Raw genomic sequence first — 21,060 nt, forward strand, 5'->3', positions numbered from 1 at the left:
AATCATTTCCCCTGTATAATTGATTTGGATTTACTCAACATTTGCCATATTATTAGTAAATCCAAAATATTTGTATTTAATATTTTGTTTAAATTCGCTTAATTAAATCAATAGTTTTTAATCAAAGATGAAGTATTAAATTATATTAATTGTCACTTTGTTGCCTTAATTTTATTGAGTAGACAATGGTCAAACTTTTCTGAGTGTTCCTGGCACACTGATGCCATTCACATACAATATATATTTATAAACTATATGTCTGTGATATATTCCTTGCACACCAAAAGGAAATAAGATGGGAAATATTTAGAATTTTGACATTCACAACTGTGATATAGTCTGCGGTAACATTTGAGCTCAGTTTACAATGAAAGGGACAATTAGTCCAAGTTTGTAAATCTTTATTACCAAAAAGCTTTATCCTCAGTTTCTACCGTCTCACACTTTTCTTTTTGTTCAAACAGAAGTCACATCACAGCAGAGCAGTCAGCAACAGTCATCTAGTTATTCCAGTGACAGCAGGAAGTGTCTGTGACCTTCTCTCGTGTGTCCTGCAGCGTGCGGCTGTCCTTTTGTGTTCCTCTGGACACGCACGGTTAATAATGACGTCAGATCAGCGCGTTGGAAGCACCGGAGTCCCGCTGAGGATCGTTGGTGCTGTTGCTCTCAACACAGCAGGTAAAGCCGACCAATAGGAGTGAGGGGCAGGAGGACGGGCAGACAACACACACACACACACACTTTCCAGACAGCAAATAACATAATGTAATTTGCACAAGTGTGTGTGTGTTTTTTTTGTGAGATGCTGTTGCTTTGATAACATAAAAGATTGCTTTTTGGAATTTAATGTATTTCTATCGACACACGCACGCACACGCACACACACACACACAGAGCATTTGATAACGAATAACATAGAGAGGCCTTAAAGTGTTGGCAATACGTACGATTTCAGTCTGGAGTGGTGCATAGTTGATTTATTTTGTGTATACAATGTAGAAAACTATAGTACTATAGGATAGCATGTGCATTTATTTCGTGAAAATAGTCATATTCTCATCAGTCACCGTGTTTCTATGACAATCTTCAGGCCTCATTTGAGACGTAATAAAAGTCGCAACCTACACAGGTGACTAGACCGGTCGTAGCCCTACTGACAGCACCATCCTACTCCTGACAGCACCACTCTACTGCGGATAGCATCACCCTCCTACTGACAGCACCACCCTACTACTGAGAGCACCACCCTACTACTGACAGCATCGCCCATCAGTGTATCGCACCACTACGAGAACCGTATTCCCTTTTAAAAAGTATCTACAACTCTCGGAACCGCGTGACTTTTACCAGTGGACAGGAATAGTTCTGATATTGTTTCTTCTTTTTTGGATCAACAAACATTTTCAGGATTTTACACAAAACAAAGTATCCAAAAGTCTGGGAATATTGACCCCGTTTATAAAAGATCTAATGTCATATACAAATGTTACAGGTAAAATAATTTAGCTCATTGCATATTGACGTGTGCCGTTTGTTTCATCATGATGGATTCCAGCCAAACAGTCACTTTCTCCAGTGTTACGTCCTCCTCCTCCTCCTCATCATCACTCTAGTGTTTTGAGGAAAGTCTTTGCAGTCACTAATACAAGAGGGACAGCTTCGTATTTTCAAACAGCAGTACAGACACAAGGTCAGAATAATTAGCATAAGATGCTTTGTTTTTCCATTGACATCATCGGCCTTCAAGGCATAGGCCAATATATTTCCCCCACCTCTCATCCTCCTCCTTTCTTTGTTTAAAAGGAAACCCAAAGTATTCACAACACCCCCCCACCCCCCTCCAAACAGTCATCTAACTAGCAGTGAGGAGAGCAGTGTTTCCAGGAGAATGATGACGTGCTGTGCTCGTCTCCCTGAGTGATGACAAACTCAATACTGAGGTCTTATCATGGAGAGACGCTGCATGAGTTTCTCACGTGTGCATCCGTGTATGTGATGAAGACACTTTTCAGTTTCGGGTAACTTTGGTATTCCTTAACCTGGAGAGCGCTGAAAGCAGCACCTGAAGAACGAGTCGCCCCGACGACTCACAGCTCGTTTTGGCCACTGAGTCTCTTTCTGTACTCCATCACGCGTTTCTCTGTCGTCTTTTGGTGACATGTCACCTCGTAGGATACCAAAACACGACTTCTCCTTCAGCGAGCGACTCTCTTCCGATAGCTCAGCCTAAAGTCAGACACTTTTAATTCAGAGAAAGACACACAATAGGGTCCAGGTTGAACAATACCAAAGGTGTGTGGAACAGTGTAAAAGAGGTGCTCTTAGTTTATTGCCAATTCATCACATACAAACTCTAACTATCTAGATCACAGTAGGTCTGAATCTCTCTCTGCTGGGCAGACTCAGATTCACTACTGTCTAACTTAGCGTGCAGCAGTGCACAATACCAAAACACAGTGGTTTACTTAGTGGTGTGTGTGTGTGTAAATTAGGTCCAGCTCATTGGTTAGTGAAGCCACAACCGAGCCCCTCAAGGACAATTCCTCTGTGTATATCATTATATAAGTGTGTGTGTGTGTGTGGCGCTAGTGTTATCCCGGGCTGTGCAACATTTCCAGTAAAGTGTTTAGAGTGTTGCATGCTGGGACATCATCTAAAGATTAATGCAGGGAGAAGGACTGTAATTTAGCCTCCACCTCTGTCCCGTTTATCTCTCCATCCTCCCGTCACTCCGTCACTCTCGATATCTGTTGCTTTGCTTGAATCTCTCAGAGTCCATCCTCCTCTCTCACTCTTTTCCCTGCGTTTGTTCAAGATAATAGAGGAGTATGACAGAAAAGAGGAGGGGAAATCTCATACATTCAGTCGTTCTGGTGCTTCTTGTGACCTTCACTTTAGTCTAACCACTCACTTCGGTGATGGCTAATTCTAGGCGTGCAGTTCCGTAGGACTGGCGGCCTCCAGGTATAAATTAGCAGTGCCCCACAGTGTCAGCGGTCAAAAGAGTTCCAGCTCATAGACCAAGACCGTTCTTATTCTGGCCCTCAGCTCTGCATGTAGGGCTTTAATTGTTGTGGATTCTCAGACTTCAGACATCTCCATTTCTTGATGTGAAAACATTTAAAAACACGCTTGTAAACAGGGCGATCATAAACAACATAGGCCAGAGAATTTCAGCATTCTCAGAAACCATCTATAGTGTGACGGTGTTTATGTCTAAAGAACGTCAGTGATTGAGCTAAGGATGGGTTAAATGCAGAGAACTAATTTCCCCTTGGGGATTAATAAAAGTGTATATTCTATTCTATGTCTACACTGTGTCCCCTTGTGAGATACAGCTTTTGATGAAAAATGGTGACATTGTATCTTCAGGTCCATCGTTGAGGTGAGGACATGGTTGTTTTGTTGCGGCTGAAATCCTTGGCAGCTCCTTTGATTCAGGAAGCTTCCTTACTGTGTTAATCCGCTAGGGGCATACAGAATCAGGTCTACTTGTTAAGCTACAAAGGTTTGTTCCAGAAAATACAAACAGAAGCCACGACTCCTTTGTGCAGAGATGGGCTTAAATTTGTTTTTTGCTGTCCATAATTTAGACTTATTCCCAGTTGATTTTGTATCTCAGAATAACATGTATCCACAATACAAAGATCAGAGTCCAGAGGCTGATTGCTTGTGACTGAGGGTTTGGATTCAGCTCCAGCAGACAGTGGTTGTGAGTATAATGGGTTTCCATTAGTGTCAGTGTTTAGACACAGCCGTACTCATACCACACAGTCTGAGGGTCATTGTTGGGGTCAGGGGAAGCAGGCGTGCTCTTCGGGCGTTCCACGGCGTCACAGCTCTCACTTTCTTTCGTTAAGTGGGAGGCGTAGTCCGACTGGCCCTCCCTTAAAACCTCCCTGTGCTCTGAGGCCTTGTCGGGTTGCGTGGCAGGCACGGCCCTTACGGGGGTTACCATGGCGACCTCTCCGCGGTGGTGGTAGGAGGAGGACGAGGTGGGGCCGTTCTGAGAGACGGCGGTCTTCCCTCGCTCTCTTTCTCTCTCCGTGTGTCTGTCTGTTTGCAGGTTAAGAGAGGACGAATGGTGAATCGGCGGATTCAGGAAGCTGCCGTCTCCGTGCTGATTGGTCGGGTCGGCCAGCCGAGCAGAGAGTGGACGTTCTCTCCCACTAGCCCCTCCCCCTTGTCTCCGAACAACCACATCCGATTGGCCTTCAGCTCCACGGAAACTGTCTGGTCCGTTGGAGTGCAGCAAATCAGCGGAGGCCAGGCTGAAAGCCCTGCTCAGTGATTGGCTGCTACTCTGGGCGACAGGCTGGCCCGAGGCAGGGGATTGGCCTACAGGTTGGCGGGGCGAGGGTTTGACACTCTGGCCCGGCCTCTGGTTGGACGACTGCACAGTGGGCGTGACGTAGCTGGTGGGAGTCGCCTGATCTCTGGCAGCGGGAGCCGGACTACTGGTGAAATAGTCCATCATCAAGTCCTCCTTACTTCCCGTTGACACCTGGATAAAGGAAATGCAAAAAAATAGAAAGAACAAATAAAGGATTTAATTAAGTTTTTGTTTGGCTAGATCTAACAATAGGCATGTGACACAGAAACGGCATGTCACATGTCACTAATTCCCATCAGCTCTACTGACTGATTACGGACAGACGCCATCTGCTGCTCATTGTTGTTAGCTAGTTAGCAGTCGATTGGCATTTCAGGCACGGCACTAATTTGGTTTAAATCCTATTTATCAGATCGATCTCAGTTTGTATTTGTAAACGATGACGCCTCGATAACCACCAACGTTAATCACGGAGTTCCACAAGGTTCTGTGCTTGGACCAATTTTATTTACCTTATACATGCTTCCTTTGGGCAATATTATCAGGAAACACTCCATAAACTTTCATTGTTATGCAGATGACACTCAACTATATTTATCGATAAAACCAGAGGAGAGCAACCAACTCTGTAAAATTCAAGCATGTCTTAAAGACATAAAAACATGGATGACCTGCAACTTCTTGATGTTAAACTCAGACAAAACCAAGTAATTTTAATCGGCCCTGAGCACCTCAGAGATCAATTATCTGGTGATGTGGATTCTGTAGACGGCATTGCCCTGGCATCCAACACCACTGTAAAGAATCTTGGCGTTATCTTTGATCGGGACTTGTCCTTTAACTCCCACGTAAAGCAAATCTCAAGGACTGCATTCTTTCATCTACGTAATATTTCAAAAATCAGGCACATCTTGTCTCAAAAGATGCAGAAAAATTGGTTCACGTTCGTTACTTGAGACTGGATTACTGCAACTCCTTATTAGCAGGCTGCTCTAATAAATCTCTTAGGTCCCTCCAGTTGATCCAGAATGCTGCAGCTCGTGTTCTCACTAAAACTAAGAAAAGAGATCACATCACTCCTGCACTAGCTGCTCTGCACTGGCTCCCAGTAAAATCAAGAATCACTTTTAAAATTCTTCTCTTAACCTACAAAGCCTTGATTGGTGATGCTCCATCATATCTTAAGGAGCTTGTCGTACCATATTGCCCCACTAGAGAGCTACGCTCACTAAATGCGGGACTACTTGTAGTTCCTAGAGTCTTAAAAAGTAGAATGGGAGCCAGAGCCTTTAGTTATCAAGCTCCTCTTTTATGGAACCAGCTTCCAATTTCAGTCCGGGAGGCAGACACAGTCACCTCGTTTAAGAGTAGACTTAAGACCTTCCTCTTTGACAGAGCTTATAGTTAGGGCTGAATCAGGTTTGCCCTGGTCCAGCCCCTTGATATGCTGCTATAGGCTTATAGCTGCCGGGGACGTTTTAGGATGCACTGAGTCCCTATCTCCTCTTTTTCTCTCCTTAAGGATGAATTTTCATCTCTCAATCACACGTTACTAACTCTGCTTTCTCCCGGAAGTCCTTTTGACTTTCGTCTCATGGGGTCATCGGACCCTATGAGACGGCATAGATCCTATCTGCCTGATGGATCGTCTGGGTCGTGGAATTCCTGCTCATGACTACGCCACTGTCCTGTTGAGACTCCGCCCTCCTCCTCCCCACCGCCATCTGCCTGATGGATCGTGGAGGTCTCCATCGTGGAATATGCCTACTATGAACTATTCATACACTCTGTCATATTCATTGAATGTATTTTAACTCTAAATCTGTCCTTCTGTACACATTACATCTATTGCATCTGTCCATCCTAGGAGAGGGATCCTCCTCTGTTGCTCTCCTCCAGGTTTCTTCCCTTTTTTTCCCCCTGAAGGGTTATTTGGGAGTTTTTCCTGGTCCGATGTGAGGTTTTGGGGCAGGGATGTCTATGTGTACAGATTGTAAAGCACTCCGAGACAAATTTGTAATTTGTGAAATTGGGCTATACAAATAAACTGAATTGAATTGAATTGAATTGAATTGAATTGAATTGAATTGAATAGTTAGCTCTTTCAGCATAGCTCCGCCCATTAGATTCAGTTTAACATCTATCAAAACTTTTAAAATGTGCACAAAAAGCAGAAGAAAGAAGTCTGATCTAAGTTATCATTGTTGCAGCTCTTTTAGTAAGTGAGAAGTTCAGTGACGGTGATATTCTCACGCTGATTCCTCCCGTCTACCTCAGTCCGTACATGGACGACAGACTGGAATAAAACATCTGATTTGACAGCTGTTAGATGGCACTACTTCAGACATTTGAACATTGGCTAATACATGAGCATCTGCTGCTCAGTCATAACTGTCACTTATTTGATGATACAGAATAAACGCTGTTTATTAATTATCAATGGCCAGAATAACCTCAAGTATGGAGCTCCTTTTCTTCAACGTTGGATGTTCTCATCTTTAAAGAATGTGTCTTTTTTCAAATCTAAAATGACCACTAACCAAATGACTCAGCCCTCTCAGCTAAAGTGAAAATTAACAACAGAAATGAAAAAGACACTGAAGCGTCGATATCAACACGTTGATACAGTACAGAGCGCCGGATTTTCCATTTGATCATTTAGTTTGTCCCAAGCAGAGTGTTCAGCAATGAATAAATATAAAAACTGTTTTCCTATTCATACTGACAACCGTCCTATAGTCTGTCCTTGAAAGGTCTCCGCAGATAAACCTGCAGAAATATTCACTCCAGCAATATTTGGATTCAAGAGAACATGCTTCACTGGCTCTTTTCTTTATTCCAATAGCAGAAAAAACAACTGAATAAAGGAAATGACTTTGTTTTTCCGTTTGTCTGGAGATTAACTGCATGATTTGCACCATCCGGTCATTTCAACTCTCACCCTCACTTTTGCTATTGGTTTTGTTGACACCGCGACCACAAGGCACCAGGAGGTTATTCAAGGTAAATTGCATTGTTTTCAGTTTGGTTCTCATACCTGTTAGTGTTATGTTTGATGAATTTCCCACTACAGCTATCAGAACCAAACACCAGCCCACTTCAGGGACTCAAGGCTCCGAGAAGAAGTCATTACATTCACATTACTAACTCTGCTTTCTCCCCGGAGTCCTTTTGACTTCACGTCTCATCGGACCCTATGAGACGTCATAGATCCTCTCTGCCTGATGGATCATCGAGGTCTGGGTCGGGGAATATGCCTACTACCAACTACGCCATTGCCCTGTTGAGACTCCGCCCACTGTTGAGACTCCGCCCACTCCTCCTCTCTACTTCCATCTGCCTGATGGATCGTGGAGGTCTCCATCATGGAATATGCCTACTATGAACTATTCATACACTCCGTCATATTCATTGAATGTATTTTAACTCTAAATATATCCTTCTGTACACATTACATCTATTGCACCTGTCCATCCTGGAGAGGGATCCTCATCTGTTGCTCTCCTGAAGGTTTCTTCCCTTTTTTTCCCCCTGAGGGGTTATTTGGGAGTTTTTCCTGATCTGATGTGAGGTTTTGGGGCAGGGATGTCTATGTGTACAGATTGTAAAGCACACTGAGACAAATTAGTAATTTGTGAAAATGGGCTATACAAATAAACTGAATTGAAACTGAATTGAATTAAAAGCTTGTTTCTGCCTCCAATCTGCGTTGAGATTAATCGGAAAATTGGCTCCATTCACCATTATCTTAAAGCATACTTTTTTTTGTTTCTCATGCACACATTATTCAAAGAGTGTTCCACCAGCTGAGCTGGCTGTAAGCCCAATTCAGAATGATTCTGTGACCTAATAATATAAATTGAAAAAAAACCAACAACAATCATATGCAATACATTTGTGATTCACGTAAAACCAACTTTTAGATGACTGATTTGTATTTTCTAAAGATCCCCCCCTGATCATGTCTTCTATTGCCTGACACGACCTGCACAGATGTCCCTCTGTAGAACATCACAGACCCATGGCAGTTTTGTAAAGCCTCCAGACTCCACAGAAGAGGTGTGGAGTCTGGAGGCTTTTCACTGTGTCTGCATTAAGATACAGTTTGAAGTGGAGGTAACTCACTGTCTCAAGGGATGAGATGTGAAAATGCGAGAATAAAGTGGATATTTTGAGTCTATGTTCCTATATCCATGTGACGGATGCATGTAAGACCCAACTATAGTTATTATGCGTGAACATACATATGAGCATAACAGTAAACTAATAGTATAGATTAATATATTTCTTACCATAGGAGGGGACTTTTTGTTGCTCTCTTGTAGAAACTCTTCCAGTGTCACCATCTCACTTCCAGGAGACCCAGGGCGGGTCTTAGACCTAACCCCGCCTCCGCGCTGCGGTTGGGCTCTCTGGGGCGCTTGGTCGTATGGAAGAGTGGAGCTACGTGACAAGGTCTGTTGTGATTGGCTCAGACCCATGACATCGTCACTAGAGAGGCTGGCTGAGCGAGCCTGATGAACCAATGAGTCTAAAACGGTAAGAAGTATCGAGTTATTACCGACTGAAACTGGGTACCACTTTGAGTACACCTGAAGTTTTTAGGACAGAATACTGTATATAACACATTTTTGAGCTGTACTTAGACTGGGGAATTTCACTTTATTATCTATCTAATATTATATTATATCCGTGATCAAGAATATAATTTCTCTTTTGACTCATACAAACATTCTGCTTGCTGCCAAATTGTGGACCTCAGACCGCAAGCTGTTATTAGTATCTCTACTCTTTTTATATATGCTCAAAAATTCCCATGATGAATGAAAAACAAATCTATAGTTTCACCAGATCTATTGTTTACTGAGATGCCAAATAATTGGCCAAGCTGTGAGGGTTCAGCAACATATAAGGAATTGTGTAGATGGGAAGACTGGCATCATAATACACAGATTTTACAAAGAATTGGATACATGCCGATGATAATTATAAAGACTGCCTGATGATATGCCATATTGATGTGTCTGTCAACAGATGAAATATAATTACAAAGAAACAACATAAGCTGTAATGTGAAAATGGCAATAGAATACACATGAATAAAGAACATCAGATTAAAATGCCTAATTTCAATGACCAGTTACGTTTTAGTATCATCTTGCATTTCAAAATATACCACCAGGAGGAGAGGCCTGTTTTGCGACCTAACGTTCCTTCAGATGCAGTGAGACGAAATGGTTTGGGTCTTTTGAAACAAAAAAGTGATGTGGGAGACAAACCCAGGACGACCCGCTCTACTAGTGCGCCTGTGTGTGTGTGTGTGTGTGTGTGTGTGTGTGTGTGTGTGTGTGTGTGTGTGTGTGTACCTCTGCCGTTGACAGGCGAGTTGGAGCTGGAGGTGTTGTGGCTGAAGTCTGCCGACCCCGGACGACCTCCCGTGTTGCCATGTTGACCAAACATGGAGTCAGAGGAGTTGTGGCGGGTGTCTTCATCAAATAATAGACCTGTATATGTTGACGCACTGTTACAAAAAAAACACGCATTCCGCCCGACTCCTGAATAAGGGACATTAAATATGAGTATTAATAGTATGGCTTGCCTCTGGGCCTGCGGCCGAGACCATGTCCCGGTCTGGAGCAGCTAGTGAGGCCTAATGCGGGGGACGGATGGCTGGGAGTTGAGCTCAGAGCTCTCTGGGTCTGAGCTGGGGGGCAGCACACTCAAAGAGGTTAGAACAATGCATTATCGTAGTATAATCAATTGAAATTATACTGAAAATAGCTTTCACATTTTATCATATCATACATCATAATGATATACCGCATCTAATACAAACATCAATACACCACATATGTCCTTTTATCTTCAATTGAGGACAAAATACAATCACAAAATATAAGTCTCTTCCTTCCCAGTGATTCAATTTAGGTTTTCGAGCGAGAACAATAAGACGAAACAGCCACTGGCATCAATAAATGTGCACGAGACACGATTAAGTAACAGGTTGTGAAATCAGCAGCTGAAATCATATTTTTCATTTAAGCTACAAATTCCAATCAATCCAAGCAGGTGGTTCACGGACAGAACAATGTGCTCTCAAAATGGATGTGAACACCTCAAACCTAAAATGACCTTCAATCCTAATGAACAAGCTCTGTTTTCCTGCTGGATTTTACAACATCTTCGTCCAGTGTTAACCCTCATTAAACAAAAACATGTTAATTACCTTGTCCAAGTCCATCCTCTCCATTGACACTCTCACTGCTGCCTCCTGGAGTACTGCTACGGTAAACACCGCGGCCCCTGTCCATCAAACCTGCAGACCGATAGCAGAGTTGTAAGGGAACCGTTGTATGACCATGAGACGTGTGGTGTGCATCACATAAAGTAGCGAGAAAGCCAAGCAAGACATCAGCAAACCATTCATTGATTCAGGCACACTGGACATTGGGATTGGATATTTCTGACCAATCAACCACCGACATCACTGGACATAACATGTAACACTAGCTCGCTGGCGTTTTGCTCTCATTTCAATGGTAACAAAATGGTCACTTTTGCCAAAGTGGGGGAATCTGTAACAGTGATAATAATGCATTTAAACTATGACAATTACAGTTCCGCAGGAATGAGTGCAAAACAACTAAATGAGTCAGCGTCTTTGCACTTCCGGTTCCCTCGTCTCAAAGTTGTTGTGTGTTTTTCGTTAGTTCTGTGGTGAACACAAGCTGGAGAGAGCTAATGAATTTAGAAGCTTGTAGCCTACGCGTCTTAAAAAAGGCGGTTGCTACCAAGAGTCTAAATGAGACGAATAAACGTCCTCACTAGAATACTAATTCTCTTTTGGCTCAGTGGTGGTGGAGTAAAGTCATGTGACAATGGTGGAGTTCCTTTACAGACTAACGTTAGCTTTTTTTACTCTGCTGATTGCAGCTTCAAAAATCATAAAAGTGGTTTTCTGAAATAATCCAAAATCCAATGGAACACTCCCATTGGCTTTCGGTAGAGGGAACCGGTGTGATGCTAACTTCTTGTTTAACTCCAAAAATACATCATCCCTGTAGCTATGATAATTACAAAATAAAAGTCAGTGAGTAACCAGCAATTACGAAAGATCAGGATACTTGACCTTTTAAATTATTATGAAATGCTTTATTATGATGTGTCAGCACACTGCTATACCTAAGCTAACACTAGCTAATGCTAAAGTAAAGTAAGGCTGTGGAGACAAAACCCCTGAGTGAATTTTACATGAGTGTGAGTTTAATTACTCATGAATTTAACTTGTACTTAGTAGGAGGAAGAAATAATTGTGTCATAATCTCACTTTAAGCCAAAATGGCATCTTGATTCTTATCTTGGCTGCTTGAGAGATGCTGATATTAGTGTAAAACATGTAGATTTTGGTTGCTTAAAAAGCTCCTTTCAGACAAAGAGACAAGATCAGATGCAGACTGAGATGAGATCGGCTTTCAACACAGACCGCCGTCCTCACAGAGACACCAGTTTAAAAACATGAAACAAGCATCATTCACAAGGATCCTCATCAGAACTAAAACAAGTCTTCAAGGACATGCAGACGTAAGCAGGCGTGCTGGGAAACCGTCTCCACATGTGTGTGCTTACTACTTACTAGTAATACTGGCTGGCTCACACCCGCAGCGCGCACCTGCTTGGGTGTGTGTTTTAAATGTGTGTCTGTGGGCTCGAGGAGTGCGACTGCATTAGTGTTCATGAGGTACATGCGTGTGTGTGATGGTGCTTTGCTGTGTGAAGTGCTGAGAGTCACCGTGATGAGTGTTGCTGAGCAGTCTAACATGGAGGTGGCAGTGATAAGGAAGATAATGATGTGTATTGTTAAAGAGGGCGAGGAGGAGGAGAGCGATTTTAGAATACTCCGTTGGCTGAGATTGGCTGGCTAGTGATGACGTCAGCTGTGATGTCAGTTGAAGACCAGAATCGCAGTCTTCTGGTGAGAGAGAGGGATGGACGAGAGGAAGAGGAAGAGGAAGAGGAGGAGGGGAGGAGTTTCTCCTGACTTTTACTGCGGAGGAAACTGAAGCGTTTTGGGGTGAGGGGAGCTGAGATGGAGAGAATGGAGAGAGAGATGGAGAAACGTAAAACAAAGGATGAAATAATGACAGTGAGCAAATCAAAGGAAACAGTTGATTAAGAAGTTATCGGCAGAGTGCTAAATAATAGACATCATGCAAGAAAATCCATGAGAATAAAAACAAGAACAAAGTTAAACCATGCATTGATTAGACTCAAGGAGACTGAACTCAACTCATTTTGAATTCAAACAAAGTAGGACTACTAGTGCAAAGCTTGGTGTCTGGATATGTTGGAACGTAATTCAGGCAGACAAACAACAAATATGGAGGTTAAAACTTATTTTAATATGACCTCTTCCACTTGCCGGTGGAATTTAACTTAAAAGCCACTGAGAGTGAATTTGAGCTCAGCCGTGAGGAGAACTCGATTTAAGAGTAGAGCTCTAAAAAGAAAATACATTGAAAAAGAAACCATGCATTAGAAACCCACTTCTATTATTAGGATAGAAAAATGAAAAGTATGCATCATGTAGCTAGAGTGTGAAGTGGCCCCCTACCTTTTTTTAGTATGTGTAAATAGAAACAAATGTCTACTTGTAGCCCTTTGTCAAAAATGTAATGAAGTAATTTCACTGTACTTCAGCTCTAAGGACGAGGACGTTTAATAAACATTGAGATAATAACGTGTTTCCGTAATATCTGCTATGATTGTTTCATGAAAAGTTGTTTTTTACAATGTTTCACAAAGCACATATTTATTATGATAATAATGGTAACTCAAATGGCTAATAGTCTGAGAGTATTACAAAAGGTACAAAGATACTTGTTTTAAATTGACTGGATAAAACTTGTACCTTTTGTTTGTTTGTATGAAAAATGTGTAAATTAAAAAGTACCAGGAAGCACCTTGTACAAGAAGTTTGGAAAGAATGCAGTAGAAAAATTGTTTAGAACATTCAACAATTAAAATTATTCTGTACGAGCAGTATTGTTAATATGGAAAGAATGCAGAGGACAGACACAGTGGATGATAATAGATGGGAGAAACTGCCGGTGATATTGTGTAGAGTTTAACAGCGCCCTCTACAGGCGACGACACAAAGGTGCACCTAATTAGAAGTCACCATGTTCCATCAGCTTTGAGGTTTTGGAACCAAAATATCAGCATAAAGTGGACTTCACATAAAACACATAAGAGTTTTCCGCTCTCTCATGACATCACAGACATGAAAGTCTTCTCCGATGTCGATATGAAACTTGTGACGGGGAAGTCTCACGGCCCTGATAATTAAATGGTGAATGAAGACAGAGTGTGTTTACCTCGGCCGATGGGCGTGAGCGCAGGACTCTGGGGTCCCAGGCTTGTGCTGCTGGTGTGGTTGTTATGGTTACTGTGGGCACGGCCGCTGTCCAGCGTGTCACTCGCTGTGCGATGGGGTAGAGGGGGCGGGGTTTCAGGAGGGAGGAGGGGGGGCGGGGAAGGCAGTGGGATGTCTGGGGCGCTCTTTGCTCTCTCTCTCTCTTTGCCGCCCTCCTTGTCTCGGTCGGCCCCTCTCTCCCTGCTGCTCTCCTTCCGGGGTTTGATCAGTTTGGCTAACGCTTTGGCTCCGGACCACTGACTCCTCCTGAGGACACAACATCAACCCGTTACATGGGGCTGGTCCACACCAAACTCTACACACGGCTCGTCTATATTGAAAATGCAATGTGTCTATAAAAGCATTACTTCTTCGGTGTGGGGTCGTAGAACTTGTACTGGTCCATGATCTTCTCCTCTAGTTTCTCTTTCTGGCGACGGAGAGCGTTCAGCTTATCACTACACCGAGAAAAAACATTGTAATTTGTTATTCATCGTCATGGTTTACTTTTGTAAATCTTATTTTTTAGACACACTCAGTGGACAGTTATTATAAAACTATGTTTTTTTTAATGTATCTATTTGTTCAAATCGTAATCAGAAAGATATATGATTTAGGTCATAACAAACCAGGAAGCGTATTCTACTTGTGGCGGGACTCCATAGAAACTTTGGGTGTGTTTCAAAACAAGACATGGTCCCCCCTTTTGTCACCCGTTGGATTGCTGTTTTTAAACTTTAACTCCGGCCGTCGCCATCTTGGTTTTTTGCAACCAGTGAACTGATGTGACCATATTTGCTATGAAGCAATGAAGCTTTCCATCAACATTGGTTTGCACAGGGTTCATTTCTTTTGGCTTCATGCACACACAAACCACAGATCAGCTCATCCCTCCATGTAATTTGTGATAAAGTCTCATTATCTTTACGGTCTCAACATATAAGTACGCGTGTCCTTTCTTTAAAAGCAGTTCTGGATAATTCCCCGTTAGCGGTGGCATCTGCTCTGCTCTATAGTTACATGTAGAGTCTGTTTCTTATCGCTGTGGTTTTATGTCGCAGATGTCATGGTGCAGTTACATGTATAGTTTCTGCTCCTGGTGACACAGCTCTTTGCTCTCCATGCTCCTCTCAAGTAGAGTGTGGTTCTGCTGACTCAGCAGGTTGATCTGACTCAGGAGGTGGTGGTTCTCCTCTTCCAGGTTCCCTTTCAGTCGGCTCAACAACTTTAAAAAAAAAGAAGGTCAGATCCGTAAAGTTACAGAGAGAAGGTGATGGTGAATGCTGTGCTTTTCTCCTGCTGGTCAAGTAAAAGGCCCAGCTCACCTCACAGTGGTTGTCTAGTTTGGTCATGGTTAGATCCAGGCCCTGGTGTTGCTCCATTAGCGTATCGTATTGCGCCATCCATCGACTCTCTTCCCGCTGGGCGGAGCTTAGTGAGCTCTTGAGGTCATTCATGCGCTGCTGCAGCCCTTCACATTGCTCTGACTGCTGCGTTTGTCTCTCTCTTAATCTGAAAGGGGGAGGCAGAAGAGAATGAATAACTGCACGAGGAAAGTCTTCGATCAATTCTGTTCAGGTTCTGCCTCAAGTTCTAGTTTGGATGTTTGGAAGTGGGGTGTATAAGGTATATTTTAGGTAATACACTGTCTTTAGTGTGTAATAAGCCAACTTCTAACACAGTACCTGTCCACTTCTGTTTTGAGCTGTAGATTCTCTTGCTCTTGAAGACGACTCTTTTGGATCTCCTGGTTCAGTTCCTCCTTCTCTTTCCGACCGTGCCTCTCCTGCTCCTCCCATTTCTCCTTCTGCTGCAGCAAAGTGCAACACCTGAGAATGGAAATGAGGTTGAAATGACAGACGCTAAGAGATGTCACTTTAACAGAGGACTGAATCCTCTTTAGCTTCCTCCATTAATTATTGACTACATTGTCCTCACTGATAATTGCTCATGTGTTTACCTCACAGTGTTTGATCGAGGACTCCACAGACCGTCTATCTCTAAGCTGTTAGCGGTAAGGTCTACATGCTGCCACTTACTTGCTGTGCAGCGTCCGGTGCTCGCCCTCCAGCGTCCTCTGCTTGCCCTTCAGCGCAGCGTGCTGACTGATGAGCTGCTCGTACTCATGCGCTTGCCTCTCGTGAACGCTCAGCAGGCGCTCGTGGTCGCTGAGCACGCTCTCTCTGGCTCGCCACGCCTCCTCGCGCTGCCTCTGCCACGTCTCCACCTCCGACTCCAAGGCGGTGACTTGGCCCTGCAGCACGGCATTCTGAGCCATGAGAGATGCACTCTGGGAGGAGAGCGTGGAGTTCTCCACCTGAGATGCAGAGAAAGCCATCAGAACCCAGTGGTCCAATAAACATTCTCTGGAGAACTATTATACGACTGCTGTTACTGGCACTTGTGACGGATTGGGACACAGTGTACCTGGAGTTTTGCAGTCTGTGTATGTAAGCTAGAATTCTGCTCCTGCAGGGTGGTGGTGTGTCGCTGCAGCCCCAACATCTGGTTGTTAAGATATGTGTTCTGGTTCTCCAGCTGTTTGAGCTGGCCTTTCAGCAGACTGCTCTCCATCTGCAGGGAGGCACTCTTGGGAAAGCAACGACACCGAGCAATAAATAACCTAGCCTACTAACATGAAAAAAATATATATATATATATATCTAAAATGGTAAATACATTAATTTATTCCTGATGGTCCAATAATTAAACAGATGCACATTAATTTAGCGAAAAAGACGAAATATGAAATTATTTTAAAAGAACATCAAATATTTTACATAAAATATAGATATACACAAAAACTAAAGTAAGTAATGTGTAATTGTAAATAATGTGATAGAAACAGTCAAAAAAAGCAGACAAATCGTACATTCTTCTCGACATCAATGAGATGATCTTTGATTCGGAGCAGTTCGGCAGTGGCTGACCCTTGACTCCGGTCACCTCCCGAGCACTGCTGATAGTTATGGTTTTCTTCCCCCTGGAAAAAACAAAACACATTGTTACACATTTTAAAATACAAGCCGGAAACTTCTTTGAAAGAAGTTTGTGCGCACATGCTTACAGTGGTTAGCTTAGCACGTAGCGTAGTGTTGAGCGTGTTGCTCTCTTCCAGTTTCCTTTCTAGACGGGAGATTTTCTCCTCTCTCACTTTTAACGTCTGTTGGACAGTTTCCTCAAGCCGAGACTCTAGCAGCCTGTACCTGCTGGCGGGTGCACACAAGACAAATAGTCCTATTAACTTTCCCTCAGACATACTTTCTACACACGATGTCCTCTCAGTCTGAAGAGCAGCAGGTTACCTGTCCTCCTGTGTGTGCTCTTGCTGTAGCAGCTTTTCTCTGTTCAGGCCGATCTTTTCCAGTTCTTGATTGAGTCTCTCCAACTCAACACTCTGCTGCTGAACGCTCAGCTTCTCCGACACCAACTCCTGCACACATAAAGACACGTGACAGGCTTCATACACATGTTGACCAATGGATTTCCAGGACTTTTCCAGGACTTTAAAACTAATTTCCATGACCAAACATTTTGTGAATCTCCATGTATACATGAGTATATACCTTAAATGACACAAATTTGCTCAGCAGCACCCCGCTTGTGGAACAGTCTCCCTGACCACCTAATGGCAACACAGACACTGGACTCTTTTAAGACTGGCCTAAAAACCTTTTATTCAGAAAGGCGTTTAGCACTTTTAGTTGACTTTTATATCTTGTTTCAAATATTCCTATATTCCTTATATTATAGTTTTAACTATGTACTGGCTCTGTGGCACTGACATTATTGGATAAAGAGTGCCGTACAAATTGAATCCATTATTATAAGTATTCTTAAATGAATGAGAGACAATAGTTTGATTAACCCTTGTGTTGCCTTCGGGTCAATTTGACCCGATTCAATGTTTCACCCTCCTGTCGCCTTCGGGTCAATATGACCCGATTCAATGTTTCACCCTCCTGTTGCCTTCGGGTCAATATGACCCGATTCAATGTTTCACCCTCCTGTTACCTTTATATTTACTAACATATTTTACCCTTGAGGTCAATATGACCCCAGCTATTAAAATCTCCAGAAAATTATTAGAATTAATATTGTTTTCCAAGTTTAAGTGTGAGGTACTTTATGTTTGTTTGTTGACTCCCGAAAGAACACCGACATTAAACATTGAATCGGGTCAAATTGACCCGAAGGCGACAGGAGGGTTAAATATTGAATCGGGTCAAAATGACCCGAAGGCAACACAAGGGTTAAAAGAATACATATTTATATAAATCATTATTTTTTAAATCAAACTGCGTAAATGAACATATGAATATAACACATTTTCATGACTTTTTCAAAACTTTTGGCCTGGAAATAACCATTTTAAAATGGGGGGGGGAGGTAATTTGGATTTCCGCCTGTGGGAATATGTTTGACCAATGAAATCCCTTGTTCCAGGTGATGTCCCACATGCAGGTAGCTCGCTGACAAAAAAAAAAAGGGGAATGTCTTATCGATTTGGTTTCTAAACCAAACGTGTGAGAAACGTGTGAGACGGGTTAGGGTTAAGGGTTAGGTGTTAGGGGTTAGGGTTACGTGATGTTTGGTCACGGAACAGCCACCACAGCTAGCGTCAGCAGCACATTTGGGGTCCAATTATTTTAAGTATTGTGTAGTACAGTAGTCACTGGTTATAAGATATATAAGTCAGAGTTAGATACTGGAGTGTACTATATATTGCCAAGTTGTTGAATCCTATTTTATGGACCATTCAAGTTTTATATTACATGAATGTCCTTCAGCAGATGGAATTTGCGTGGATCCTTTGATATACTGAAAGAAAGAAAGAATAATTTCTCCAGACTTTGTCCTCTCACCTCTCTCAGAGTGGCCAGAGTCCTCTTGTCAATAGTTGCCCGTTTCTGCAGCTCCTTGTTCTCCCTCTCCGACTCCTTGGCTTTGACTGACACCTCCTTCAGCCTATCTACTTCCTTACCCAGAATTGCGCCCTCCTTCTTCACAGTAGCCAATCGTGTGGCATTCTCCTCCAGCTCTGTTTCTTTCGCCTCCAGCAGCGTTCGGATCTTCCAGCTCTCCTTCTCCAGGTGCTTTCTGCCCTTCTCTGACTGCTCCAAGTCCAGTTGGAGCTTCCTCCTCTCCTTTTCAACTTCCTCCCTCCTTCTCCGCTCCTCCTTCATCTCTTCTACTTCCCTTCTCAGCTCCTCTTCTCGGGCCTGGGTGTCCTGCCTCTCGCTCTCCTCGTCTTCCCTCTCCTCTCTGCTCCTCTGTACTTCCTCCCCCAAGCGATGCTTCTCCTGGTTCAGGGCTGCCACAATCAGCTCAAGCCTCTCCGCCCTCTTCCTTTCTCCTTGGGCCTCCTCTCGGGCCTCCTCCAGCTTCCTCTGCACATCCTGCGTCTCTCTTTGTGCCTCTTTATGCTCCTCCTGGAGGGTGGCCAGGCGGGCGGATGAGGAGCGCAGGTTTTCCAGGGAGCAGCGCAGGTCCAGGTTCTCCTTTGACAGCAGGCTGTTCTCTGCCTCGTGCCTCACCAGTCGCTGCTGCTCCCGCTGGGCCTCCTCTGCCTCCCTCTTCAGCCTGTGCACCTCCTGCTCCAGGGAGGACATCTGCTTCTCTAGAGCCTCGGACCGCTCGCTGCATGCACGCAGAGAGGCCACCTACAAGCAAAACAGAGAAATAAGTTGAATATACTTTTTTTTTTTATCAATTCAGTTTGCTTTTAAGAATATATAAAACATTTAGTTTGTATTACTACCTCTCTGTTCAGGGAGTCCCTGCTCCTCTCCAGCCTCGCCGCTTCACGCTCATACTCATCACACCGCCCCGCCCTCTCCCTCAGCCTATCTGCATCCTCACTGGCTAGTTTGAGTTGGGTTTCTAAGCTGGCCAATCGGGAGCTGGTGTCAGTGATGCTCTGATGCAGTAGGCGGTTTTCCGTTTCCACCTCCCGGACGGTCGCCTCGTCGTTTGACTGAGCGCGCTCCTGAAGGGACGCCACGGCGTCAGAGAGGTGCTGCTTCTCGCTCTCCAACTGTGAGATCTGATTGGACAGGAGTAGTGGAATGTGGTGTGAACGAACGATGCATTCTGGTCTCTTATGGTAGTCGTTAACAATGTGTGTGTATGAGTGTGTGTGTATGTGTTAACTACCTGTCTGTCTTTTTCTGCCCTCAGAGTATGCATATCTCTGCCCAGAATCTGTTTTTCCTTCAATATTTCCTCTCCCAGGGACTCCATGTCCTGATTGGTCAGTCTCTCCTGGTCCAATAAACCCTGGAGACAGTCCACCTAACAAAAACACAAGATAAACATACTGTCGTTATTAGTAACATGCAAATGAGTAACAAGTACCGTATTTTTTGCACTATAGGGCGCACTAGATTATAAGGCGCACTGTCAATGAATGGTCTATTTTCGATCTTTTTTCATATATAAAGCGCACCGGACTATAAGGCGCATTAAGCGGGAAAAAAACAGTCAGATAAGTCAGTCGATCAAACTTTATTAAACGCGTTCACAATAATTCTCAACATTATTCAAACGTTAATGAGCGTATTCACAATAACTACCAACCTTATTCAGTTGTAACACGTAAAATACAACACAATACACTCACTTTTTCAGTTTATTCCTCGTCCACAAATCCTTCAAATTCTTCATCTTCAGTGTCCGAGTTTAACAGTTGGGCGATTACGGCATCCAACATGCCGAATTCCCCTCGTCATTATCCGAGTCAGTGTTGTTGCTGTTAGCTGGCAGTTCAGTGATGATTCCGGCCTTTGTGAAAGCTCGGACCACAGTTGAGACTGATACCTTAGCCCAGGCATCCACGATCCATTGGCATATAGTGGCGTAAGTCGCCCGGCGCTGTCTCCCTGTCTTGGTGAATGTGTGTTCGCCTTCTGTCATCCACTGCTCCCACGCAGCTCGCAGTTTAACTTTGAACGCCCTGTTGACACCAATATCTAGCGGCTGGAGTTCTTTAGTTAATCCACCTGGAATGATGGCAAGCTCCGAATTAGTTTGCTTCACTTGGTTTTTGACAGCATCGGTGAGATGGGCGCGCATGGAGTCGCAGATCAATAGGGACAGAGATTTGTGAAAAAAGCCATCCGGTCTCCTGACGTAAATTTCTCTCAGCCACTCAATCATCTTTTCCTCGTCCATCCAGCCCTTTGGGTTAGCTTTGATGATGACGCCGGCTGGAAACGTTTCTTTTGGCAAAGTCTTTCTCTTGAAAATGACCATGGGTGGAAGTTTCTGGCCATCAGCCTGGCAACTGAGAACTACAGTGAAGGATGACTTCTCG

At 43.6% G+C, this 21,060-nt stretch overlaps 1 protein-coding gene across 3 annotated transcripts in view; it reads right to left on the reverse strand.

The window, feature by feature from the left end:
• Positions 1-384: 384 nt before the first annotated feature.
• Positions 385-21,060, reverse strand: part of ccdc88c (coiled-coil domain containing 88C) — a 47,819-nt gene continuing 27,143 nt past the window's right edge. The window contains exons 14-31 of one of the 3 annotated variants that reach the window (XM_056426021.1): positions 19,902-20,039; positions 19,507-19,791; positions 18,611-19,408; positions 17,051-17,178; positions 16,813-16,954; positions 16,618-16,728; positions 16,173-16,334; positions 15,785-16,062; positions 15,431-15,574; positions 15,071-15,257; positions 14,825-14,970; positions 14,114-14,203; positions 13,708-14,012; positions 10,560-10,649; positions 9,933-10,037; positions 9,700-9,837; positions 8,626-8,864; positions 385-4,504 (exon numbers count right to left, since the gene is read on the reverse strand). In XM_056426021.1, coding sequence (XP_056281996.1) covers positions 3,746-4,504; positions 8,626-8,864; positions 9,700-9,837; positions 9,933-10,037; positions 10,560-10,649; positions 13,708-14,012; positions 14,114-14,203; positions 14,825-14,970; positions 15,071-15,257; positions 15,431-15,574; positions 15,785-16,062; positions 16,173-16,334; positions 16,618-16,728; positions 16,813-16,954; positions 17,051-17,178; positions 18,611-19,408; positions 19,507-19,791; positions 19,902-20,039 — 4,245 coding nt within the window. In that variant the 3' untranslated portion in view covers positions 385-3,745. Of the gene's footprint in view, positions 4,505-8,625; positions 8,865-9,699; positions 9,838-9,932; positions 10,038-10,559; positions 10,650-11,987; positions 12,415-13,707; positions 14,013-14,113; positions 14,204-14,824; positions 14,971-15,070; positions 15,258-15,430; positions 15,575-15,784; positions 16,063-16,172; positions 16,335-16,617; positions 16,955-17,050; positions 17,179-18,610; positions 19,409-19,506; positions 19,792-19,901; positions 20,040-21,060 lie in introns of those variants that run through there. The other 2 variants (XM_056426020.1, XM_056426022.1) reach the window with 2 other exon arrangements.

The sequence above is a fragment of the Pseudoliparis swirei genome, chromosome 11 (assembly GCF_029220125.1).
Source record: "Pseudoliparis swirei isolate HS2019 ecotype Mariana Trench chromosome 11, NWPU_hadal_v1, whole genome shotgun sequence".
NCBI lineage: Eukaryota > Metazoa > Chordata > Actinopteri > Perciformes > Liparidae > Pseudoliparis > Pseudoliparis swirei.